The 24,209-nt window shown below is 35.1% G+C and overlaps 1 protein-coding gene across 5 annotated transcripts in view; it reads left to right on the top strand.

Moving 5' to 3' along the window:
• Nucleotides 1-24,209, top strand: part of ABCB1 (ATP binding cassette subfamily B member 1) — a 54,613-nt gene that overhangs the window by 18,106 nt on the left and 12,298 nt on the right. For 3 of the 5 annotated variants that reach the window (XM_037385156.1, XM_037385155.1, XM_037385154.1), the window contains 16 exons: nt 1,358-1,549; nt 2,287-2,458; nt 3,743-3,867; nt 4,614-4,785; nt 6,430-6,543; nt 7,523-7,633; nt 10,388-10,513; nt 10,691-10,894; nt 11,270-11,440; nt 13,825-13,986; nt 15,524-15,706; nt 15,947-16,093; nt 16,412-16,516; nt 18,413-18,490; nt 19,917-20,000; nt 20,967-21,170. In XM_037385156.1, coding sequence (XP_037241053.1) covers nt 1,358-1,549; nt 2,287-2,458; nt 3,743-3,867; nt 4,614-4,785; nt 6,430-6,543; nt 7,523-7,633; nt 10,388-10,513; nt 10,691-10,894; nt 11,270-11,440; nt 13,825-13,986; nt 15,524-15,706; nt 15,947-16,093; nt 16,412-16,516; nt 18,413-18,490; nt 19,917-20,000; nt 20,967-21,170 — 2,350 coding nt within the window. Of the gene's footprint in view, nt 1-1,357; nt 1,550-2,286; nt 2,459-3,742; nt 3,868-4,613; nt 4,786-6,429; nt 6,544-7,522; nt 7,634-10,387; nt 10,514-10,690; nt 10,895-11,269; nt 11,441-13,824; nt 13,987-15,523; nt 15,707-15,946; nt 16,094-16,411; nt 16,517-18,412; nt 18,491-19,916; nt 20,001-20,966; nt 21,171-21,624; nt 21,832-24,209 lie in introns of those variants that run through there. The other 2 variants (XM_037385157.1, XM_037385158.1) reach the window with 2 other exon arrangements.

Here is a 24,209-nt window from a genome sequence, read left to right as displayed (position 1 = left end):
ATCCCTTTTGATACAGTTTCTCATGAAACAAAGTCCAGGCATAAAACAATTCTTTGAAGTGATATAACATCATAAAGTAATTGTCTGAAGTAATTACTGCTGAATTTTGAAGCAGTGTTCTTAGGTTTAATTTGGAAGTTTCTGTGTACAGTTTTAATGGAGCTGAAGATGATCAAGGTCAATATTCAGCTAACCAGCATTCAGTTAGGCATTAACTCATTTTTATTAAACAGTTTAGATAAAGTTCATTTCATAATGACTGTAGTTCCAAAGTCCCTGACTAAACTGTATGGTATCTTAGCCACAAAAAAGAATGAATTAAAATTTGAAAAGTTTCATCTATAAAGCCATTCTCTCCTTTTTTGAGCAGAGCATTTGCACACAGATTTCTGCAATTTGCTCCTGTGAAGTTTCATGCTACAGTTCTAAAGAATCTGTATGCATAATTTACTATGTGAATGAAAGTCCTTAGAGTTTTAAAGTATTTTGCTAATTATTTACTTTTATATAGATGTAGCAGTCTTACAATTACTTGTAATATACACCACAAATATTTAGCCACTGGCTTTGGTCATGTTTTACAAACAGGGCATCAGTTCAGTTACATGCTTCTGGTTTAGTTCTGGTTTAAGTTCACCTGTAACTGATTCTGATGTTAATTCTGAATCAAATCTGGTTAGATTGTTTGAGCAGTTTAAAGCTATGGCTCAAATTCAGATCCCATTTGAAAAATACAGTGGTTCACACACTCCTTTGTTTTGATTTGACACCCTGCTCATAGCACAGAGCTGAATTAATTTAACAGTAAAATATCAGTTATAAGCAAAATAGAGAGCAAAATAATTTTTGATCTAATGGCATTTACTTGCAATTATATATAGTTATCCTGTATTCTCAAATTGGGAAATATTTAAAGCATCCATGCATAATATATTTGTATAGGCAGGCATGTTGTATGATGTGTGTGTGTGATATACCTATATATATGGTTATGTCTGTCTAAATGTGTTAAAACAAAAATGTTGTGGAGTATTTGGAAATGACACTTAAGTGAAAAGGGTATTGTATCTGAAATATAGATCTAAAATAATCTTATGAGAAAATATATGTTATATTGACAAAAACAAAAAGTAATTCCTGTCTAACAATAGCTTTGTTTCCTTTATTGCCTATTTGAAGACTGGTGTTAAATACTACACATAGAAAAGTTGGCAAGTTTTACAGAGAAGTGTAAACTCTGGTATAAGCATACAAACTGTAACTCAGGGCTGAAACAGAAGTGAGCATCAAGCTAAATATGAAGTAGCAAGGTAATTAAAACCAATTGCAGATAATTTTGCCTTTTTTTCTTTTTCAGATACGCGTACTACTATTCTGCAATAGCAGCTGGTGTTCTTGTTGCTGCTTATATCCAAACTTCATTTTGGACCATAGCAGCAGGCCGGCAAATAAAAAAAATTAGAAAAATTTTTTTTCATGCAATTATGAGACAGGAAATTGGATGGTTTGATGTAAATGATGTAGGAGAACTTAATACTCGTCTTCTAGAGTAAGTATACTATGCCTTTCCCAGTATTATTGTACTTTATTAAGTGTGTATGACTTAACATTTTTTAAATTTTATTTTAAAATTGAATTATTTAATTGTGAAATGAAATTTCACTATGAAATTAAATTGAATTATTTCATTGTCAAATGAAGTTTTTGAGTTTTCTTATGGAGAGTCTCAGAGACTGAACTTCTAATACTTCTGACACTGGACTGTCACGGGGGTATCAGAAAAGCATTTTGATAAGTTCCCTTGAACTCTGAGGATGAATAAAGCGCAGCCTTTAAGATTATCCCCAGGAAAACACAGTTCATTTCTGTGCACACTGAGAACTGAATTAAGTGCCGAGTGACCCCAGCGGTGTGAATAACTTTAACTGCATGATAAGCTATTCCTTTCTCTTTGTCTACATTAAAGGCTTTATCTTTCCTTTCCAGATATCCCACAGTTTCCAAACAGACCAAAAATTTGGAATTAACAAAGTGAAAGTAACTTTAAACTGTAGGTAGAATTTCAGTCTTTTCTGGCAAGAACAGCTTCATAACATTACATTTTCACAAGAAATATGAAAATTTCCTTGACCACACTTTATAGCACTTTATCTTGAAGAAAATTGTTGTCTGGAAGTAATTAATAATAAAGATTGTCCTCTACACAGATGACCATGTAACAAAACTGAAAAAGTTTCTTGTGCTTTCTACATTTTCCTTCCTGTCTGGATGCAATTTGTTTTTCAGTGATGTCTCCAAGATTAATGAAGGAATAGGTGACAAAATTGGATTGCTTGTTCAAGCAATAACAACATTTGTAACAGGATTTATTGTTGGCCTCATAAGAGGATGGAAATTAACCCTTGTAATACTAGCGGTCAGTCCTGTCCTGGGACTTTCAGCAGCCATCTGGGCAAAAGTAAGTTAACATATATGCAGTGTCAGGTTTTACATTAATGAGTGATAATGAAATAAACTATGTATCTGTAATTCGTACTGTTAGAATGTATTGCTTAGAACAATTATAGCTTTGAACAACATCTATGTACATAAGCTTTTAGATGAACTGTACATAAGTACCCTCATGTAGTTTGAATATTATAATTCCCACAGATCGGACAGACTTGTTTGATTTGAAGTGGTTTCTGCCAATATAGCATACTTCTATATAGAAAAGGAAGCAAGATACATGAGTAGAATCCATGTATTATTGGATTCTAATAATATTGGATTAGAATCCATGTATTATTGGATTCTAATAAACATTTCTAGTCTGAAACTGTTAACCTTCATCCACTTGAGTACTTATTCTGTTGAAAGGAATAATTACACCTCCTGAAAAATAAGTGAACAAATTAGACCAAGTCTTAGTCTTAGACACAGAGCTCCTTTTCAGAGTTGTTAACAGATTTGGTAAGACGTTTTAGACCAGGGGTCTTCAAACTACAGCCCGTGGGCCAGATACGACCCCCCAGGGTCCTCAATCCGGCCCCCGGTATTTACAGACACCCACCCCCCCCACCGGGCGTTGGGGGGGGAAACCAAGCAGCTGCAGATGGCTGCCTGCCACTGCATCCGTGCGCCGGCCCCCTGGTTAAAGAGTTTGAGGACCCCTGGTTTAGATAGACATAAGTGAGAGAAGTGCTAAATTACCATGGGATTGGAGCGATTTACATTTGCTGTTTGGAAGCCTTCAGATTTTTATAGTGTGTTTTCCCTTGTATTTCGAAGATCATATAAGCCTTCTCTGCCTGGAGTGAGTGTATCTCAAAAAGGGTAGGAGTAGAGAAGCATGTGCTACATATGTCTGCTGGCTAAGAGTCTTCATGGAATGTGGCCAATTAATGTAAACTATCGAGCCCACTGGCTAAGGTAGACAGAGATGAGAATGAGCTGAGATTTGCTTGAGGAGAATCACACCAGCTCAGTATGGATAGTCATCTAATCTCATGCACGGGATGAAAGCAGAGTGAAAAATTCAGCCCTTAGTTGTTGAGAATGGGTGATGTTAAATTAGTTGATTGAATTAATAATGTAATTATTAATTAATTAATTAAAAAGGATTTTGATATTGAACATTCTGCACTCATATGTAATATAATCAAAAGGCTTCATAATGGAAGGAAGTTAACTTGATAAAAACCATTATGAAGTGCTTGAGCTCATTGTGGTTTTTAAGTCAAAATATTTGATCCTGTATTAGGTTCTCTCTGCTTTCACTGACAAAGAACAAGCTGCATATGCAAAAGCAGGTGCTGTTGCAGAGGAAGTTCTGGCAGCAGTCCGTACTGTAATAGCTTTTGGAGGACAGGCAAAAGAAATTAAAAGGTAAGAGCAATGTTTGCTTTCATCAGCTGATTTGAAAGTACTCTCTTCAGATGCTTTGAAATTTCCTTGTATCTACTGTTGAAAGTCTGTCAAAACAAGCAAGTCTTGTGCTTCCTGCATTTTGAGGTAATAGGAAGTGGTCTTTACAGGCTATTGTAACTTTCCCTAGATGTTGAAAGACAAGTAGTTATTTTTCTAGAAAGTGACAAAAGAAGTTGATAAATTGTCTCTGCTCTGAAACCATACAAACCACTTTAAACATCACACGGTGAGAGCTTTAGACAAAAAAAAAAAAAGGCCCTCCCATGAGAAGAGGTGATGGTATCCTTTATAATCTGATTATTCAGTAGTTGTTGTAAAGGTACTAATAAATACTATCTCTATTTCCACTATATTGTAAAACATGATTCTTGTGACATATTTTAACCTTTTGTCTTAAGCTATTATAATCTCAAAGCCTGTCGTGAATGGTTCGCAATAAAAGTTCACTGGCCTGCAGGTTATTTAAGGAACTTGAATGCCAGTCCCCGAACTATGATGCCCTTTTCTTTTCTATATACCAGGTTGACTGATGTTGGCTTTTTTAGGTGTGCCTGACTACCAGGCTTACCTTTGTACATTCTTAGGGTTATATATTTTATATAACTTGTACTAAGTGAATGTTCTTTTTATAATTCATCCACAGAATTTTTGGTGCTGTGTGCCATGGTACAAATCTGAGTCTATTTTGAACTTCTTTCTTCCAGATACCGTAAAAATTTAGAAGATGCTAAGCGGATTGGAATAAAAAAGGCTATTACAGCTAATATTTCTATAGGTGCTGCTTTCTTACTGATATATGCATCGTATGCACTGGCCTTCTGGTATGGAACTACCTTGGTCTTAACTGATGATTACACTATTGGCAATGTTCTCACAGTAAGTATTAAAGACTAAGTTCCCAATTATAGTAAAAAATACTAAAGAAAATACATTAAGGTGTATATCAGGAACTTATTTGAGTTTAGTAAGAATTCTATGCCAAAATCAGCAAAATAACATCCCTTCTTAACAAAAATATTCTTACCTCAAAAGTCTACATGCTGTTTCTATAGTATCTCAAAATCTACATCAAGACAAATAAAATATATTATTTTCAACTATTTCTGCATCTTTTCTGAGTTCCGTAAGATCAGACTCATATAGAAACCCTTCAATCAAAAACTGACCTACAGTACCCTTCCTACTTGCTATTTGTTTTCAGTTTTGTAAGGCTGAATATATTTTCAGGATGCAGAAGCAAATACTTTTTCTTTCAGCTGTTTTGTGGTATAAGTAGATAATTCTATTGATGATTTTCTTATATTTTGCACCATAAGAGCTTGGAATCACAGTATTTTTAGAAATCGAGGGGGAGAAAAATATACTAGAAAATATGTAACCATCTAACCAAAGGAAGAAAACCATAACTCCTAAATCAAAGCTGAAATTCTTCTCTTGTTGCAGCAACCATTCTAATTTTGTATGAAATATCAAAGAAATATGGTAAGAATAATAACTGTTAACCTTGATGAAACCCAGTTAGGAGACCATATGTACATATTTGTCTTCTTTAAACTACCTGTTCTGTTTCATTTATGAATCACTGTAGTCTGTGAAAAATCACTCTGATATGTGTTACTGGCTCTTCTGAACCTGCCTTTTTTTTTTTTTTTTTTTTTTTTTTTTAAGGCAGGCTGGCATACAAAACATCTATGAGGTTCATGCCCTTTTGTGTAATTTTTTTCAGTTCAAAGTATTTGCAATTTCTGTTGTCTAAGCTGTAGTTCATTGAAATGGTGTTTTTATAACATGAACGGGAGAATGTTGCCTTATTAGGTATCACAGTTGTGAATGAGCACTGTTGGAGAAAAGATAATGGGTTTGATGGACCTTTGGTCTGATGTACCGGCTGTTATTATGATCTTTGAGCAGTGTGGTTTTATTACTTTTGTTTTGATACTAGCTGAAAGCAATAAACTATGCTTCTCTGAGAAAATAACCTAATTTTTCTTTTTCTGTTTTTTTTTTTTTTTTCTTGTTTGCTTGCACTCAGTCTCATTCCAGAAGAGGGACCCTTTATTGGTGATGGACATTTGGATTTGTATACTTCTATTTCACTGTCACTTGGAAAGCAGAATAGTGATTTGCATATCTGTCCTTGTTCCAATGCAAAATATGCAATATACTTTCTGGTCTTTGGAACATCTATTGCCAAATGATGAATTAGTGCAATAAATCTTGAGACATCAAGTGTAATTATACAATTTTTGACACAGGTTTTGCAGACCTGAGTCACTTTTTTACTTATCAGTATGTTTGCAACATTAACATTGTGCAGGAACTCAGTTCTCAGCTGAATCTCAGAAAATCCTTTTCTTAATGTTATTCTATGTTTAAGAGAGGCCCTTCAATTCTAAATTCCTTAAATTTCCATTAACAGGCATGGAGCCTCCTGATCCAAAGATATCTAATGTAAATAAATAAATGTAATTCTCTGCTTAAATGAAAATTGATATATGTCACCATGAACATTTTTTCCAGGTCTTTTTCTCTGTATTGATCGGAGCTTTCAGTATTGGACAAACTGCTCCAAGCATAGAAGCATTTGCTAGTGCAAGAGGAGCTGCCTATGCAATCTTTAATATCATAGACAATGTGAGTATCTTTGCCCTCACTCATGTCAAAACTAAGAGACCCTTCTTTTTTAAGTACAGGCACTATTTATAGATACGAAATTAGTAAGAGTAAATAACAGTGTATGAAATAAGCAGAAATAGAACAATAGAAGTAGATAAAATGTGTTATTATAAATGAGTTCCTCTTTGACTTCTAGACTTATCAGTCCTTGCTTCAAAGGTAAAAGTACTGGATCTCTGAATTACTTGGAGTTGGAAGTATCCTCTAATGTTATTATCATGAAAGGCATGTCTATGGTGCTATATAGATATGTGATTGCAGCTAGTGTAGGTTTAATATATCATTGGCACCTCGATTAGTGTGAGTGTTGGCAAATCAATAAAAAACAACCTGGTAACTTGGATATGTACTTCAATTGCCCAGAGAGTCTGAAATCAGGGATCTGTGATTTTACTAGCTGATGAAGCTCTCTAAAATACAATTGCATATTTTGGATTATTGTTAAGACATGCTTCAAGTTCTAGACCCAGCCTAGATGGAATGAAAGAATAGTGACAGTTTAAGACCTTTGTTTCTGCTTAATGGTCAGTGGATTGGTTCTTTCTCACCCAAATTGTTTCAGCAGAAAGGGCAAAGCTATAAATGAACAGCATATATGAACAGCTCATTAAAGATGATCTGTTCAGGTTAATCATCAGGCAGTGAAATGAATCTCAAATTATGGCTAGCTGTGGATCGAGTCTTGAAGATAACATACTAAATTCATGCAAAAGCTTAAATGGACAAGTTATAAAATATTCTTGCATGAGCAGATGATCAATATAGTAATGAAGCAGCAAAACATGCAATTTACATGTTTCAGAAATCTCACCTAAATTGCTTTACAATTACATTTAATATCTCTGCAGAATAATGGTGCATTCTAGGACTCATTTACAAAAAAAAAAAAATCATTGGGAAATAACTTTGAGTGTTTTTTATATTTTATTTTGCACAGGAACCTCAAATTGACAATTATTCAGAGACAGGTCACAAACCAGACCAAATAAAAGGAAACCTGGAATTCCAAAATGTTTACTTCAATTATCCATCCAGACCAGATGTTGAGGTACTGTAAATGAAACTTGCTACATATTACAGTTAAACGTGAATCATTTGTTAGGAAAACAAAGTCACATAAACAAAATTTTGTTGAAAATATAACAATTCCAAGTTGATTCTCTAATTTATATAAAATTACTTTGCTATCACAGTGATTTTGTCTAGAATTATTTACACCTTAGCTGAACGTGTTAAGTTTTCTGAAGTTTTCTGTGTAAAACTATAGTCAGTGTGGTTATGAAATGAATCATAAAGATTTATTGCTGTCAGAATCTAAATTTATGCATCTAACCCAAGTGTTTGTGTGTAGTAATAATAATAAGATAGTGGGTTTCAAAAGTGCCTGCATTGCAGCTCTGTTAAGACTATATCTCAACCAGTTAAAGAAACCAGATCCATCAAGGATGTATTATATATGGAATATAGATCATAATCTATATTTGTCTGTCTAGACAGAGAAAAAGTTTGTTTTTTAAAGCACTGTCATAAGTCCAGAGTCTTAATTCAGTGGAGGTGAAAGACATTTGAATGATTTATGAAAATATTTTCATGAAGAGTATCTTTGTACTATGTAACCAATTCGTTCCCTACCTTGAAGGAAAATCACTGACCTTGATCAGGGGATCTTTCTTACTTTTGATTAGCAGAAAGGAAAGACACAGAGCTTTCTTTTTAAGCCATTTTTACTCATACATATGTCAAATATTTTAGCTTTTCCTTCTATCAAGAAAGGGATTTAAGTGAATGTGCCTCATTTTTCTTCATATAGAAATATAAATGGAAAGACAACTATTGATCTCAATGGACTATTTTATAAGTTCATGCAGGTACAATACAAACAGAGATTTCTCCCCCATGATTTCAGAGATGAATGTAGGAAGTTAAGGGTACACCAAACATTTAGTAAGTATTTCATAAATTATAGTAAAGACAAAAATGAGGAGGTGAAATAAGCAGAAATTAACTATGATGAGTTAAATTTAATCTACATGATTTTTAAGTTAACTCTTCTTCTCAACAGGATTAAGGGCAGGAAGGTAACTGACAGACATGATGAAGACTGCAAGTTACTTCCTATCTCACTAAATTGATTTATTTGCTGTCCTCAATCTCTCTTCTGTTTGCTTTAAGTTGTTAGAAACAGCAGTGATCCACAGGTTTTAGGTCAATTTCTATTTGCATTATTATTATCTTTACTATTAACTTTATATATAATAATTGTATAAATAACAAGTATTTAATATAAATATAGAAATAATTTTACAAACAATAATAAATAATGATATAAAGAATATAAATATAATATAAATATTTATATATTTATTATTATCTAGTATTATATTGTATTATTGTTACCTTTATTTACGTTTCATTTGAGTTGTTTTATACATGGTCTATAGACTAAATTATATATGGCATTATGACCAGAAGATTAAATGAGGCTGCTTAATACATTTTCAGTTTTTATTACAGATGTTGGACTTCTTGTTTTAATCTATAAATATTATAGCAAAATAAGACTTCCTAAAAGTTGTGATTTATCTATGCCTTTTTTTCCTAAACAGTCAGATATATTTCACTTGTAAAGCACACTAATATTGGTACTAAGGGTGAAGGGGCAGTGGTAGTGCTAAGGGTAGAAATTTAGTAAGAAAGAGAAGGTAACAAAGCCACTGGGCTGCAAAGTATTGAGAAGTACATCGATGCATGGCAGTATGTTTAGAATGGAAAAATGCACTTAGCCACAATGCAGGTGTCAGCATTCAGGTATGCATAGTTCATTGTAGCCTAGTCCTACTAGAAGACTAATTAGCCAAAAATAATGTTTTTGCCCATTTCAATAATCAATTCCAACCACAGAGGTTATGCAAAGTAATGAAAGCTGTAGAGAGTCCGGTACAACTTTTGTCATTTAAAGTAGAAACAAACCCACTTTATTCCTTTTTTTCCTATTTTTGTATCTTCTCACTAATCAGGTGAGCAGGTTAAGTAGGAAGATGGGCAAAATCAAATATACATGGCATGCACATGCAAACCGACTGTTCTCCAGCCCCACTACACAGCTCAATACCAGTTATATTTGTGGAAATAAAATGAAAGAGCAATTACATGGCACCAGAGACCTACATTGACCCTTGTAAGAGGCCCAGGGAAGACAAAACTTTGTTATCTTCCATGGTTGTGAAATGCTATGTTTTATGCTGACTAGTACAAAAAGCTTATATATCATGTAATGAAATGTTACCATTCAAAAGTCCCACCAGCAATTCCAATCAGAAGGGAAAAGTTAAGGTTACCTCAAGTTTACTAAAATTATTTTCCCTCCAAAACAATGTAGAGTATATTCTGCCACTTTTAACTGTGACAATAGTAATTTCTGTAATTTGCATTAAATTGTACATTAAAGAAAAAGGTGAAGCAACATAATACAGAAATATTGCATCATATTGTTTCTATATTATATTTTAGTTATGGGTAGTAATCATATTCTGTCATATAAACAGGCTCATGATATGGGTAATTGTGAACTGTGTTGTATAATACATTGATATGGGACCAATTGTGGTGTAAATGTGAAGAACATTAAGCTGAAATCATTAGTTATGCAAAATTTAAGCTCACGTGTTTATAAATCTTATTTTATACCAGATTCTGCTATAAATATGGAGGATTTTTTACTGAAACTCTAAAGAGTACTTCAAATTTACACTGATGTTTTTATATACTGTTATGTTTTGGGTCACATTTCTTACATGCACAGGTACTGAAGGGCTTGAATCTCAAGGTTAGTTGTGGCCAGACAGTGGCCCTGGTTGGTGGCAGTGGCAGTGGGAAAAGTACAACTGTTCAGCTCATCCAGAGATTTTACGATCCCAAGGAAGGCACGGTAAGGTACCTCAAGCGAGAGGACGGCTCTGTGTCGTTGCAAGTCTAGTTCTGGCCTCGCCGGCCTTGTTCCAATGACATGGTACAGTCTCCCCTAAGAAGGCATGTGCCAGCCTGGGGAGAGAGGTTCCTTGACCAAAACACTGAAGTAAATTTTTGTCTGCTGCTTTTTGTTTAGGTTACCATTGACGGGCAGGATATTAAGACCATAAACGTAAGATATCTGCGGGAGATCATTGGTGTGGTGAATCAGGAGCCCGTGCTATTTGCTACTACCATTGCAGAAAACATTCGCTATGGCCGTGAGGATGTCACCATGGAAGAGATTGAGAAAGCTACCAAGGAAGCCAATGCTTTTGACTTCATCATGAAGCTACCCGACGTAAGCAAACCAGCTGTCCTGCTGAAATAATTTCTCCTAAAGCTTCTTGTGCCAAATAGTTCCTTAGAAGGGATTCTGGTAAACAGAGGATGCTATGCCTGGAGCTGTGAATATGCAGAGCTTCCTTGTAACTTTTTGGAAGAATGCCAGTTTTAAATCTTTAGGTCATGACTTGGTGGGCATTTGAAGAACCGTTAGAATTCCAGGGACACAAATGATTTGGCAGGTATATCCAAGCAGGTGTTTTAGAGGAAGGAGAAGATGCTGCTGGGGCTGCTGATCCTGATGTGCCCTTTATTTACGCTGCCTTTCTTTGGCGAAAGGACTGTGCCACTGAGTATTATTCCAACATAAATGTGTGTGGTTGTCTTGTAGAAGTTTGAAACCGTGGTTGGAGACAGAGGGGCACAGCTGAGCGGGGGCCAGAAACAAAGAATAGCAATTGCCCGAGCTCTGGTTCGCAATCCTAAAATTCTTCTGCTTGATGAGGCAACATCAGCTTTGGATACTGAGAGTGAATCAGTTGTGCAGGCAGCACTGGACAAGGTCAGTAGTGTTCTAAAATGAAGCAGGTAAGCAGGAGCTTAATATCTACTTTTTTCCAGACATTTGTTGAAAGAGCTGTCAGTAATTGAGACCCTTAAAACACAAAAGGTAAACTTGGATTTAGCAAATACTCTCCGTACAGAGATTTTTTGAGATCCTGCAGGTATTACAGAGAGGAATTTGTTTCAAGTGAGAAGATGGAATTATATTTTCTGCATTATGAAGCTGAAATAACATTGTCTTGGTGTAAATACCACCCTCTACAATTATGTGTCTTACTGACATGTATTTCTGTGAGTTACCTACTTAATTAATGTGTGTCGAAGCCTGACAGACAAGGTAAGCGCTACCAGCGTGTTCCTAAGTTATTGTAGCAGTGAGTTGGCAGGAAACACTCCCAGGAAACATTTGTTCTAGTTAACATGAATACTTCTAGGTGCTTGGCTTGTTCTTAATGGAGAGCTGTTTCAGTAATGACAGCTGAACCCTGGTGCAGCTCAGGAGTCTCTGTATTCATACTGGGGCTGTATCTCCAAATGGTATTCTGAATTTATTCAGTTGGATTCTGCTGGAGTACTGTAATGCTTCCTGCTGCTGTTGGATAGAGAAAGACAGTTTGAGGAGAATTATTAATGGAAACACATTTAATAGAGAAGTTATTTGTCTAGCTTTTATTGGTCACATTAGCTTATAAATTTTGATCCTTATAAAGCTTTGTAGAAGACCTAGGGACTCACAGAATCATAAAATGGTTTGGCTTGGAAGGGAACTTTAAAGATCATCTAGTTGAACCCCTCTGCCATGGGCAGGGACACCTTCCACTAGACCAAGTTGCTCAAAGCCCCATCCAGCCTGGCCTTGAACACTTCCAATGATGGAGAATCCACAGCTTGTCTGGGCAATCTGTTCCAGCATCTCACCATCCTCGTAAAAAATTTCTTCCTTATAGCCAATCTAAATCTACCCTCGTTCAGTTTAAAAGCATTGCTCCTTGACCTGTCACTACAGGCCCTGGTAAAAAGTCTCTTTCTTACAAGCCCCCTTTATATACTGAAAGGCCACAATATGGTTTCCATGGAGCCTTCTCCAGGCTGAACAGCCCCTCAGGCTTTCTTCATAGGAGAGGTCTTTCAGCCCTCTGATCATTTTTGTGGCCCCCCCTCAGGACGCACTCTAACGGGTCCATGTCTGTCTTGCACTGGATGCAGTACACCACGTAGGGTCTCACCAGAGTGGAGTAGAGGGGCAGAATCCCCTCCCTCAGCCTGCTGGTCACACTTCTTTTTATGAAGTGCAGGATACCATTGACTTTCTGGGCTGAAAGTGCACGTTGCTGGCTTATGTCCAATTTTTCTTCCACCAGCATTCCCAAGCCCTTCTCTGCTGGCCTGCTCTCAATCCATTCATCCTCCAGTCCATATTAATATTGAGGATTGTCCTGAACCACGTGCAGGGCCTTGCACTTGGTCTTTCTCAACTTCATGAGGTTCAAGTGGGCCCACTCCTCAAGCTTGTTAAAGTCCCTCTGGATGCCTTCAAATTCCTCCCCTCAAATGAATCAACCACACACCACTCAGCTTGGTGCCATCTGCAGACTTGCCAAGTCTGCAGTCAATCCCATTTGTCTCCATCAATGATGAAGAAATTTAATATTAGGCGTCCCAGTATGGACCCTTGAGGGACATCACTGAAGATGAACTCCATCCAGGTTCCAACAAAATTCCACTGCTTGGGATCATTACTTCAATTATTTAAAAGTTGCTTGATCTCTTTAGTACAGTCTAGTAATTAAAATGGCCAGCTGTGAGATTTGATACATTATGTGCAACAGGCTTATAAATATCCAAATATAGGTAGGTAGTTGAAATGTATTTCACATGGAATTGTAGAGAACTTTGTTTTCAGTGAAGCTACTTGAGTCAGCAATGATTTAGAGCTTAATGCAATGAAATTTTTTAAAATGTCACTGTGAAATATTTTCTAATGCCTCTGAATAAAAATATCCTTCACAGATTTTAAGTTTTAAATGCACAACTATGGGCTTAAACATAAAACCTTCTAGAATTTTTAAAATATTAAGGTTTGTAACATTGTAACATTCTAAAATTCTAATTATTGATAATTTTGTTTAGATATTTGTGATCAAAATTTGATGGGTTTATGTCCCACAGTGAAAGATTGTGTCTAATATTAATTTTCAAACTAAACATTATATTTCTGTTTTAAGGTACTAGTTGAAATCTGGTTTTAAATTTATTTTTTTTAGTTTTACTTTTCTGTGAACCATTTTAATGTTTCCCTTAGGTCTTATTCAAGTCTAATATGAAGATGAACAATCTTTGAATATACTTAGAAATTTTTATATTATATATTGTCATTTCTAGGCAAGGGAAGGACGCACCACGGTTGTAGTAGCTCATCGACTGTCAACAGTCCGAAATGCAGATCTTATAGCTGTGTTTGAAGGTGGAGTTATCACAGAACAAGGAAATCATTTTAAATTGCTTGAGAGAAAGGGAATCTACTACAAACTTGTTAACATGCAGGTACTTTTTCCTTGCTAGCTGTTGCCTCATTTTCTTTTTTCTATTCCATGCACATAGTTATTGTATACTATCAGAAGTATGAGGAATTCTGCAGCATATTTTTTTAACAGCAAAAAGATATGTACTTTAAAAGGAAAGCAGTAATTTGAGAGAGAACACCATTGGTTTTGATACCAGACCTATTTAAATGCAGGATAGTACATTTTTAATCCTCTAGGAATTTAAACTTAAAAGATTATTTTGTATTTTCCTTTTATGCAGTTAATGTAAGGCAACTGCCTATGGTAGTCTGCTATTCCATTGCTTGTTCTTAGTCTATAATAAAAGGTAAAATACAGGAGCTGGTACTGGAGGAATAGAGCATCCATATTTTAAGCTGTTTAGTTATAGTCCTTCATATGGAATTCCTTCCTAAAGAAGAAAAAGAAGTGGAGGAACAGGAGAAGAATAATCCCAGCTATGCTGAGTGCAAAAATATGTACACTTTTAAAGTTTTGTAACCAAAGTCAAAGAGATTGGAAATTAATATAAATACCAAAAACTTGTTAGTTATTATATGAAGAACAAAATACTTTGATACTTCCCAGTGTCCCATGTGATATAGCCGAGCTTCATTGTCACCTGTGTCACTGGTGTTGTACTGCATAACTGCAATGCCCGTTAAAGAAACTGAAACTGCTATCTTAGTATGTCAGACTGAAAAAAAAGTTTAAAAGGCCAGTTAAAACATATCTTCATAAAATAACTATAAGAATGCATTTGATCACCTTAGATTACTTTGTATTCAAGCAAATGTGATAATGGGAAAAATTAGGAAATGGAAACAAAGTAATAACAGGAAAAAAAAGGAAAGAAAGCAAAAAAAATACTTTAGTGGTAGTACAAAAAGCAGTAAGAGATAAAAACTGACTGGAAAAAAAGAAAAACAAGTTGAAGGCAACTTTGAATCCAGTTACTATTAAATACCTCAGTGGTGGTTAGACATTTATTTATTCTGTCAAACTGACTGGCAAAACTACCACCAAAAGTTGGGCTCTTTTCCAGACTGTTCAGATTTTTCAGTCAACATCTCTTTTTGACTTGTTCAATCCTGAACTTCCTTATTACATTTAAAGTAAATTGTTAAGTGTTCTGTACTGAAGAGAGGTAATTTTTTCTCACTTCATGAATAAACAATATATCCACTGAGAACACATTCAAAGAGATCCCAAGATGAATGCAAATGGTCTACACTCAATTTAAAACTCTGTTAGGAGTTAATTCACAAAAAAAGAGCAGCTACTTCCACTCCCCTGACATCCACTTACGAGCTGGGATAATCTTATATATGGATCAAGCTCTGAAGATAGAGGTCTATTCAAATATAATACAGATTTTTATATCTGCTTTGTAGTATTATATATTGTTTTCCCCATATCTCTTTCCACTGAAACAGTCAAAATTACTTTTGCTTTAATAACCTTTACTTTGATAATGCTGAAAGTTCAAAGTAATATATGCATAATTAATATTAGCATCATGTTCTTCCCTCTTTTAGGCAATAGAAGCTGAAGTTCCACTATCAGAAAAAGATCAGAATGCACTTAGTGCCAAAACAAGTGAATCAGAATCAGAATTTGAAGAATCCTTAACAAAAGGATTGAGAAGACGATCAACTCGGAGAAGCATGAAAAAGCCAGGAGCACAAAATGATGATCCTGGTGAGAAAACAAGTTCACTTGTAAGTATCTTTGTAGAGCTGTTAGTGAACTTTAGATATATTCTAACAGGTCTCTTTGTTCCTTGTATTAAAAAAAAAACAAACAAGAAACGTACAGTTAATTATTCATGTTATTAAAAAATATACATTTGACTTCTCCTGAGTGATTCTAGGAGTAGGAAATTGACTATTAATCTCTCTTTTTCTCCACATTTCTCCAAATACATCCATGTTTGTCCTAACAGAATTCCCATTTTTCAGGATGAGGAATTACCTCCAGCTCCATTTCTGAAAATTATGAAGTTGAACAAAACTGAATGGCCATACTTTGTAGCTGGAACTTTCTGTGCAATTATCAATGGAGCTTTACAACCTGCATTTGCAATCATATTTTCAGAAATTATAGGGGTAAGTTTGAATAAATTAATCCAAAATACTATAAACCCCACAAAATTTATTTCTAATAAAACCAGATCTTAATTAATCACTGCATAATGAAGCTAAGGAGTGGATGAAGCACTATTACAAAAATCTGAAGAATTATGTGAAATTTACAAAACCCTAAAAATCTTGCTACAACCTGAAATTTGCTTGTTATATAATATGTAACATATGCTCGAATTTTGCATGAGTGAAAATTACTACTAAACGTAGTTATTGAGAAAGATGGAAGTGTTTTAGATAATTAGTTGATTTTAAAAGGTTGTTTTAAATATTATTTTATAGATTTTTTCAGAAACTGACAAGAACGTTTTAAGAGAAAAAAGCAACTTATATTCAGTGCTGTTTTTAGTACTTGGGATCATTTCCTTTTTTACTTTCTTTTTTCAGGTATGTTTTCTTATTTTATCTTTATTATAATTGTTTGTCATGTTTTAGAAATTAGATCTAAAATATACTAAAAATTTGTACCTTCTTAATATGTCTCCAACTCAAACCAGGACCCACATTTGCCATTCTAGGTGTCCTTGTACTGAACTGAATCTTTTTTGACCTAGAGCTTCTCAGGTGTTAGAGACCTTCCAACCTATTCTGATCGCTTAACTTTAGAACTTCCCCTCTTCTTCACCAAACACATCTCAGCAGGAAACTGGATTCTCTCACTCTTTTTTTCCATTTCCACCTAAGAGCCAACCTCTCCAGCCTTTACATTATACTGCTCCCTTCTCACCCTCAAGCCTTCCTATTTGAATCTGTTAGTAACTGCAAATCTACTGGTCTCTGCCTTAGCTCTGAAATTTTTCACTCCCTTAACCCCTTCCTCATTCAAGTCTTATGTGAATCCCCCCGAAAGATTCCCAGGCCCAGGTCATCAAGCAACACCCATCATGGTGATACTCAGCTTCTCCTGCTCAAATACTAATGGCTGAACAGTAATACTTCATCCCCTGCTCTCACTGATCTTTATAGCCATCTCAGCTTTTTAAAAAAGAAGTATTTTAGCTTTACGCTAATTCTTAGACATACCTAATTGCCACAACACTGCCACAGTTCAGAAAAAAAAGGTAGTAATCATACAGGTGCAAACTTTGGCATTTTAATATTTTCATATATAGTCTGGTTTATAATTTCTGAATATGTCTGTATAGTTTTATCCATTAAATGAGCCTACACAGTGAAATACTAAAGTGCCCTTGAGATGGCAGTAGAAACAGTCTCTTGAAAAAACCTTTTGGTTTATTTATGGTTTTGTCTCGTTGCACATGCATGCAAGAAGGCCTTGAGTATAGAAGACCGAGTTATAGATGGCTATAACGGATTTGCTCAATTTATAGATGGTCATATAATATAAGAGTTCATTGAGATATAACACCCCCAGATTAGTAAGAATGAAAATAGTGCCCATTCTCTGATGTTATTCTGTGATTTTTTTCGAAGTCACATATGCAAATTTACACATAAAATTACACGTGCAAATTTACAGACAGTATAGGAGCACAGCAAAGATAATGATCACAGTTAATGGAGAAATATTTGCTGATTGGAATAAGCCATAATAATTTTTCTTAGTATCACATAGTACAGTTGCATCTGTGGTTTGTATTTTAAGAGTATTCAATTTCATAAATGTAGATTCCAAACAACTAATATTTGTAATCACATAAAAATGGTAGCAAGCTAAACAAAGCTAATTACAAACACTGGTGTAATACTAAAATGTAGGAAGAGTGTTGTCTTCCCAAAAATGTAACCACCGTATTCCTTTTTTTGTATCTTGTTAAATTAATTCACATAGCTGGTTAGAAGTATGTTCAATTCATTATAAAACATCACTCATGTATTACTGTTGATAGTTATGTTAGGATCCCAGGGAAGAAATCTTAATTCCATTTGGGTCAATGGGAAATTTGTGTTTCACTTCAACGAACCCCGATTGCCTTACGAAGTCTTTAACCTAAAAGCCACTTGTTTAAATCTGACTTAGGTCAACTCAGATAAAAATGAAGTCAAAGGGTTCATTAGTGATTTTTTTCCTTTAAGCATGCTGATGAAGCAGTGCTGGGAAATACTGGTATGCTCTCTGTATTTTTTTTGAGAAATAATACTGAATGTCTGTACTGTGAACCTACTGGAATTTGTGAATATTAAACTTGATTTTCCATTTGCTTCATGCAATTAGAACTGCAATATTTCATATTTTGACATTGTAGAGACAATGTATCTAAAGTATTTATTGAATAAACACAATCTAACAGTATGCTAAAAATTTCACCTTTTCTCAAATAGGGTTTCACATTTGGCAAAGCTGGAGAAATTCTTACAATGAGGCTTCGATTCATGGCATTTAAAGCAATGCTTAGACAGGTAAAGAGAAATATTCTTATTTCCATGGTTTTAAAAATAATGATATAGGTATCATAAAATAACCACATTCTACATTTATGATATTATGACTTGTCTACAGAGAAGATTCTTTAAATCAGTCCAGAAACCAATTTAGTTAGTTACATGTGGTTAAGCGAAGTATCCTGAGAGAGAGTCTTAAATCAATACAAAAGCTTTTTACGTGCTCCTTGCAAGGACACCCAAGTTACTATGGTCTGGCAAGTTGATGTGCACCAGTAGTATTCCATTATGTGTTCATTTGCCTGCTTTTCTTTCCTGGTGCCCTTTCTTCCCTAAAGAAATGCAATGCAGTGCAGCTTACATTGTAACGCTTACTTCAGATGTCTGATTTAAAGTGTAATATGTACAGGTACATTTTTATTTATTTATTGAAGATCTCTTTCAAATAGTTCCCAAATCTATAATTGTTGTTCATTAATACAATAGTGAGATTGTATACTTAAATCTAAAGCCACTTTCAGAGAATTAAAATATAAATATTTCATAATGTTTTTAAGTAATTCATGTAGTTATCTAAATTGGCCTTAATCTTGTACAATTTCAGGATCAGTATTTTAGATTTTCAAATACACACTATAATATTTCTGGGGGTTTGTGTCTTGCACATAAAGCTACATGTAGACACAGAATTTGATTCTTGTGAACAAGACTATTTGCAATGTGGACAGAAAGCTGTTGTAGTCTGAAATCTATGATTTATAGATCAGCCTCACTGAAAATCTAATGAAAGAGCAATCTTACAACTGACTCAATTCACAAATGCCTGTAATACATTATCAGGTCTTCATTCAATGCATATTACACATGAAAATTTATATCAGATATTTGGTCACATGATGAATAAATTATAAACGGTGTACCTGACTCCAACTCTGACTTTGATCAAACAGACCAGTTTATTTGGGGTTTTTGTTGGGTTTTTTGTTGGGATCTCACAGCTTCCAAATAAGCCTCTTCAATCTGGGAAAGAGCAAAGCAATGAATTGGGAATTTTTACCCTGAAAATGCTTTACACTACATTCGGCCCCAAACAGCTTTGCAGTTGTGAAGGAGTGTGACTGAAGAGATGTCTCCTTCAAGGAGATGCAGTTTCAGCAGGGGAAGGGGAGGGTAAATTTTGGGTTTGGAAATCTCCCAGGCTGCTCTCCTTTTTCAGCAGTGACAAGGTACACATCAGATCATCCACAAGCATACACTTTTTTTTTTTCTAAAAAATATTCATTGTGCAATTAAGAAATTAGATTTTATTAAATACGCAGAACTGATGTGCTGCCAAATACAGTCTTCTGACACTGAACTCGGTTATACTAGGCAAACACTTTTACTTTGCGGTTTGAATGAAATGTCCAAAAACTGGTCCTAAGAAAGATGCTTCTTATTGTAGGACATGGGCTGGTTTGATAATCCTAAAAATAGCACTGGAGCATTAACTACAAGACTTGCTAATGATGCCTCACAAGTGAAAGGAGTAAGTAAAATTTTGTTTTGGAATTTTTGTATTTGGGTTAGCATGTAATAAAGTTGCAGCTTGGGTTTGACTGGTTAGATAACAGTCTCTTGACTTTGACAACTAAAAATTGCTATAAAATGATAGCTGCTTTAGAATGCACTGATGTGTTTTATAACAATGATGGTAATATATGTTTACAAAATAATTACCAAGTTGACATTTTTTTAAAAGTTTAATGTTTCAGGGTCTTCATTATTAAACAAATACATTGGGAATCTCTATATCTAAGAAGTCTGTTTAGAGATACTTTATTTACCTAAATATACGTATCTAAATTTGTTCAGTTTATGACCTTCTACTCTTTTTGGATTATACAGATTCCTTATATGAAAAAAAATTAGATATAGTAGCAATAAACTTCCTTTTCCATGTTACTTTTTGGAGATTCTTTAGAAGTAATTTGTGAACTTTCAGGAGTCTGTAATATTTAGGCTACAGAGCACTGAATTTAATTATTCACGTATGCTTAAGTAAATTTTTGCTGCTACATGAAGTTATGTGGTTTTTTCTGAACTGAGCAGTTCTGTAGTATCTTTGGCTTTATTTCCATAGTAGAAGTTAAAATTTCATTTTCTTCTTTGTTAGGCACTGTGTGATGACTTGTAAAGCTAGCTGCATGACTTACAAAATGTGACAGATTTTAGTATTTAGCTGAAAATGTAAATATGTGATATGGTTAAAGTCTGTTCAGCTTCAAAAGCAAAATTTAGAAACTGCAGTGCAAATTTAAGTAATCAGAATATGGGAATTAAACATGATCTAGATAATCCTTTACAAATCATTTAAGAAACTCCTATTCTGAAAAACAACAAAACTGAGTTAAGACTTGAAATAGTGTTTTAAGAATCAGGAATATTATAGGTGAAAACGCTCTCCTTACTTAAAATGTTACTTTAGCAAGAAATGTCTTTTTTCTTCCTCCAGGCAACTGGTGTCAGACTGGCATTAATTGCCCAAAACATAGCTAACCTGGGGACTGGAATTATTATATCATTAGTTTATGGCTGGCAGCTGACCCTGCTACTTCTAGCTGTCATACCGATCATTGCAGTGGCAGGAATGATTGAAATGAAGATGTTGAGTGGGCATGCTAAGAAAGATAAAAAAGAGCTGGAAGCTGCAGGAAAGGTGGGTCTAGAGAATTTTATCTATTTCTGTGTAACGTATACAAACATGTTTACGAAAGCATTGTTGACTGATCTATTACTTCCATATACAGAACATATCATAATATGTAACTTCCAGAGGCAGACAGGCTCTATATAGTTTCGCTAGTAGACCTACAGAGCATAACACTTCTTCAATAATAATTGAAGGCTTACATTATTAACCAATATTTTTTTTTTTTTAATAATTGATAAGCCCCAGAATGTGCTAAGCACTATTCAGGCACGTTCTTTCTCCTTCCTGTTCTGATCATCTCTGTTTTCCTTATTGTGCAACCCTCTTCATTTTGACATTCTCTTTTTTTTTTTTTTTTTTTTTTTTTTTTTTCCCTTTCATCCCTTTTTGGCATGTCATCTGTCTTACATATATTATACTGCTCTTTTTTTTTTCTCTTTCATCTTATTAATGTTTGCAGGGATAATATGTATATATCCACTGGTTTCTGAGTCTGTTTGCCATTCCTTTATTTCTTGAGTGGAAGAGAAAGATGAGAACTGAAAAGCAAGAAGGCTAGACTCTTGTTTAAGAAATTAGATGAAGGCATTTAATGCCACTTCATTCCAAAAATCCTTTTGCGACAGAACAACTATTTCATCACTTCCCAGATATTGCTTTCTTCAAGGTAAAGCTTTTCTAAAATCCCTTACTATGTCCTACTGTTTTTAAAAGCTGTTGAAAAGAAAATAACTTATCTAAGGCCATGCACATAAGGAATAATATTAATCTTCAGATTTGGTATTTAAATGTATGTATCTGCATATGTGCTAGCAGTCTAATGTCCCCTTATACTTATTGGAGATGCCCTAGTATCTGGGTGGCCTCCAGCTGCCATTTCAGAAGGGTATGGGTCTACTCTATGTTCTATTGGCCATTCCTTACCCAAATGTGTTGAGTATCCTAGAGCATCTCCAATGGCACAAGCCACCTGCATGTGGGTGATGGAATTAGTCCTTCTCACTTAAAGCCAGCGATCCTGGAGAATGAGACCAGGTAGGCATATAGTGCATAGGCAGCTGAATTGCTTTCTAGTTCTGTTGAATAGGTATCCATTGACTACACTGGTATCTTAGACACCTAAATTGAGCTGTGTTAATATGACATCCCCCCTAGTAACTCCTATTTGCTAAATGGGTTTTATTTCCTTCCACCACATTTGTAGAGAAAGTTGCTGAAAAACATTTTTGTCCCTCCAAGTCCACAGGAAACTGTAACGATCTTTCCATGTTTTTTTTTTCATACAAACCAAAGGATGCAGTTCCTTTCCTTTCAACTGATTACATTTCTGCTTCTTCTTTCTAATGGCTGAATGTTTATTTCATATTGTTTTGTTGTAATATACAACAGAAAAAGGTTGACAATTCTTGGAATAGGCACTAGAGACTTTCTTAATTCAGCAGATTGTGAAAAATTAGCACAAAAATATATGATTTTTTTTTTGCAAAGCAAAATGCTTTCTTTTCTTGCCAATATATGAATTTCCTCTCTCAAGGCAACCTAAGCAAGCACTAGACTACAGACATTTTATTCAATTACCATTTAAAAAAACCCCAGTTTTCTTCAGTGAAAATAGGGTTTTACCTGGAAAATTTGCTTTCTGCAGAGGGTCATTGAACTTATGTTAGTAACAAAAAAAGATGACTACTCCTGTGAGTATTGGTGAGACAATATAACTAAGAAGAATAAAACCTATTTCATTTCTTTGTTATTAACATTGTGTATTACATTCAAATAAATAAGTTAGTTGTGTGCAAAGTTTTAAACAGTGGCACAAACATTACTAAGGCTATAAGATAATTATATCCCTATATTTTAGAACACGGATAACAGTACTACAGTTTAAAAATCTTTGGTAGCAGTTTATGAAGAAAAATCCTTTCAGGTCTGTGGTTTAGATAACTTAGATAAAAGTAGCAGGGTATAGAGGTTATTCGTTTTTCTGTTTTAAATTGTAGGCATTTGAACTGCATGATGAATTGCCATAACTCTGGTGTCCTATAAGACATAACATACAGGATCACTTTTCAGAACAGAATTTAATTCTATTCATAGAATCAGAATCATAGAATATCTCACGTTGGAAGGGACCCATAAGGACCATTGAGTCCAACACCCTGCTCCTCACAGGACTACCTAAAACTGAACCATATGACTAAAAGCATTGTCCAGACGCTCCTTGAACTCTAACAGGCTTGGTGCTGTGATCACTTCCCTGAGGAGCCTGTTCCAGAGACTGACCACCCTCTCAGTGAAGAACCTTTTCCTAATGTCCCATCTGAACTTCCCCCTGATGCAGCTTCATTCCATTTCCTCATGTCCTATTGCTGGTCACCAGAGAGAGGTCATCAGCACCTCCCCTTGAGGAAGCTGTAGACTGCAATTAATGCTGCAAAAGACCCCTCACCTTCTCTAAGCTGAACAAACCAAGTGACCTCAGTCGCTCCTCACAAATCCTGCCCTTGAGACCTTTCGCCATCTTGGTTCTCTCCTCTGGGCATACCTAATAGTTTGATGTTCTTATATTGAGGTGCCCCAAACTTCACACTGTACTCAGGTGTGGCCACACCCTTGCGGTGTAGAGCAGGACAATCACCTCCCTCAACCACCTATCTACGCTGTGCTTGATGCACCTCAGGACACAATTAGCCCTTTTGGCTGCCAGGGCACACTGTTGACTCATATTCAACTTGCCATCAACCCAGACCTCCAGATCATTTTCTGTGGGGCTGCTTTCCAGCCTCTTGTCCCTTAATTTGTGTGTATAAACAGGATTAACCTGTCCCAAGTGCAGAATCTGGCACTTGCTCTTGTTAAATTTCATATGGTCGGTATTTGCCTAGCTCTCTAGTCTAACTAGATCTCTCTGTAAGGCCTCTCTACCCTCGAGGGAGTCCACAGCTCCTCCTAATCTAGTATCATCACCAAACTTAGTGCACATTCAACTCCTGCATGCAGATCATTTATAAAAACTTTAAAGAGCACTGGTCCTAAAATTGAGTGCTA

The sequence above is a fragment of the Falco rusticolus genome, chromosome 4 (assembly GCF_015220075.1).
Source record: "Falco rusticolus isolate bFalRus1 chromosome 4, bFalRus1.pri, whole genome shotgun sequence".
NCBI classification, from domain to species: domain Eukaryota; kingdom Metazoa; phylum Chordata; class Aves; order Falconiformes; family Falconidae; genus Falco; species Falco rusticolus.
This window is presented reverse-complemented; position numbering and strand designations above follow the sequence as displayed.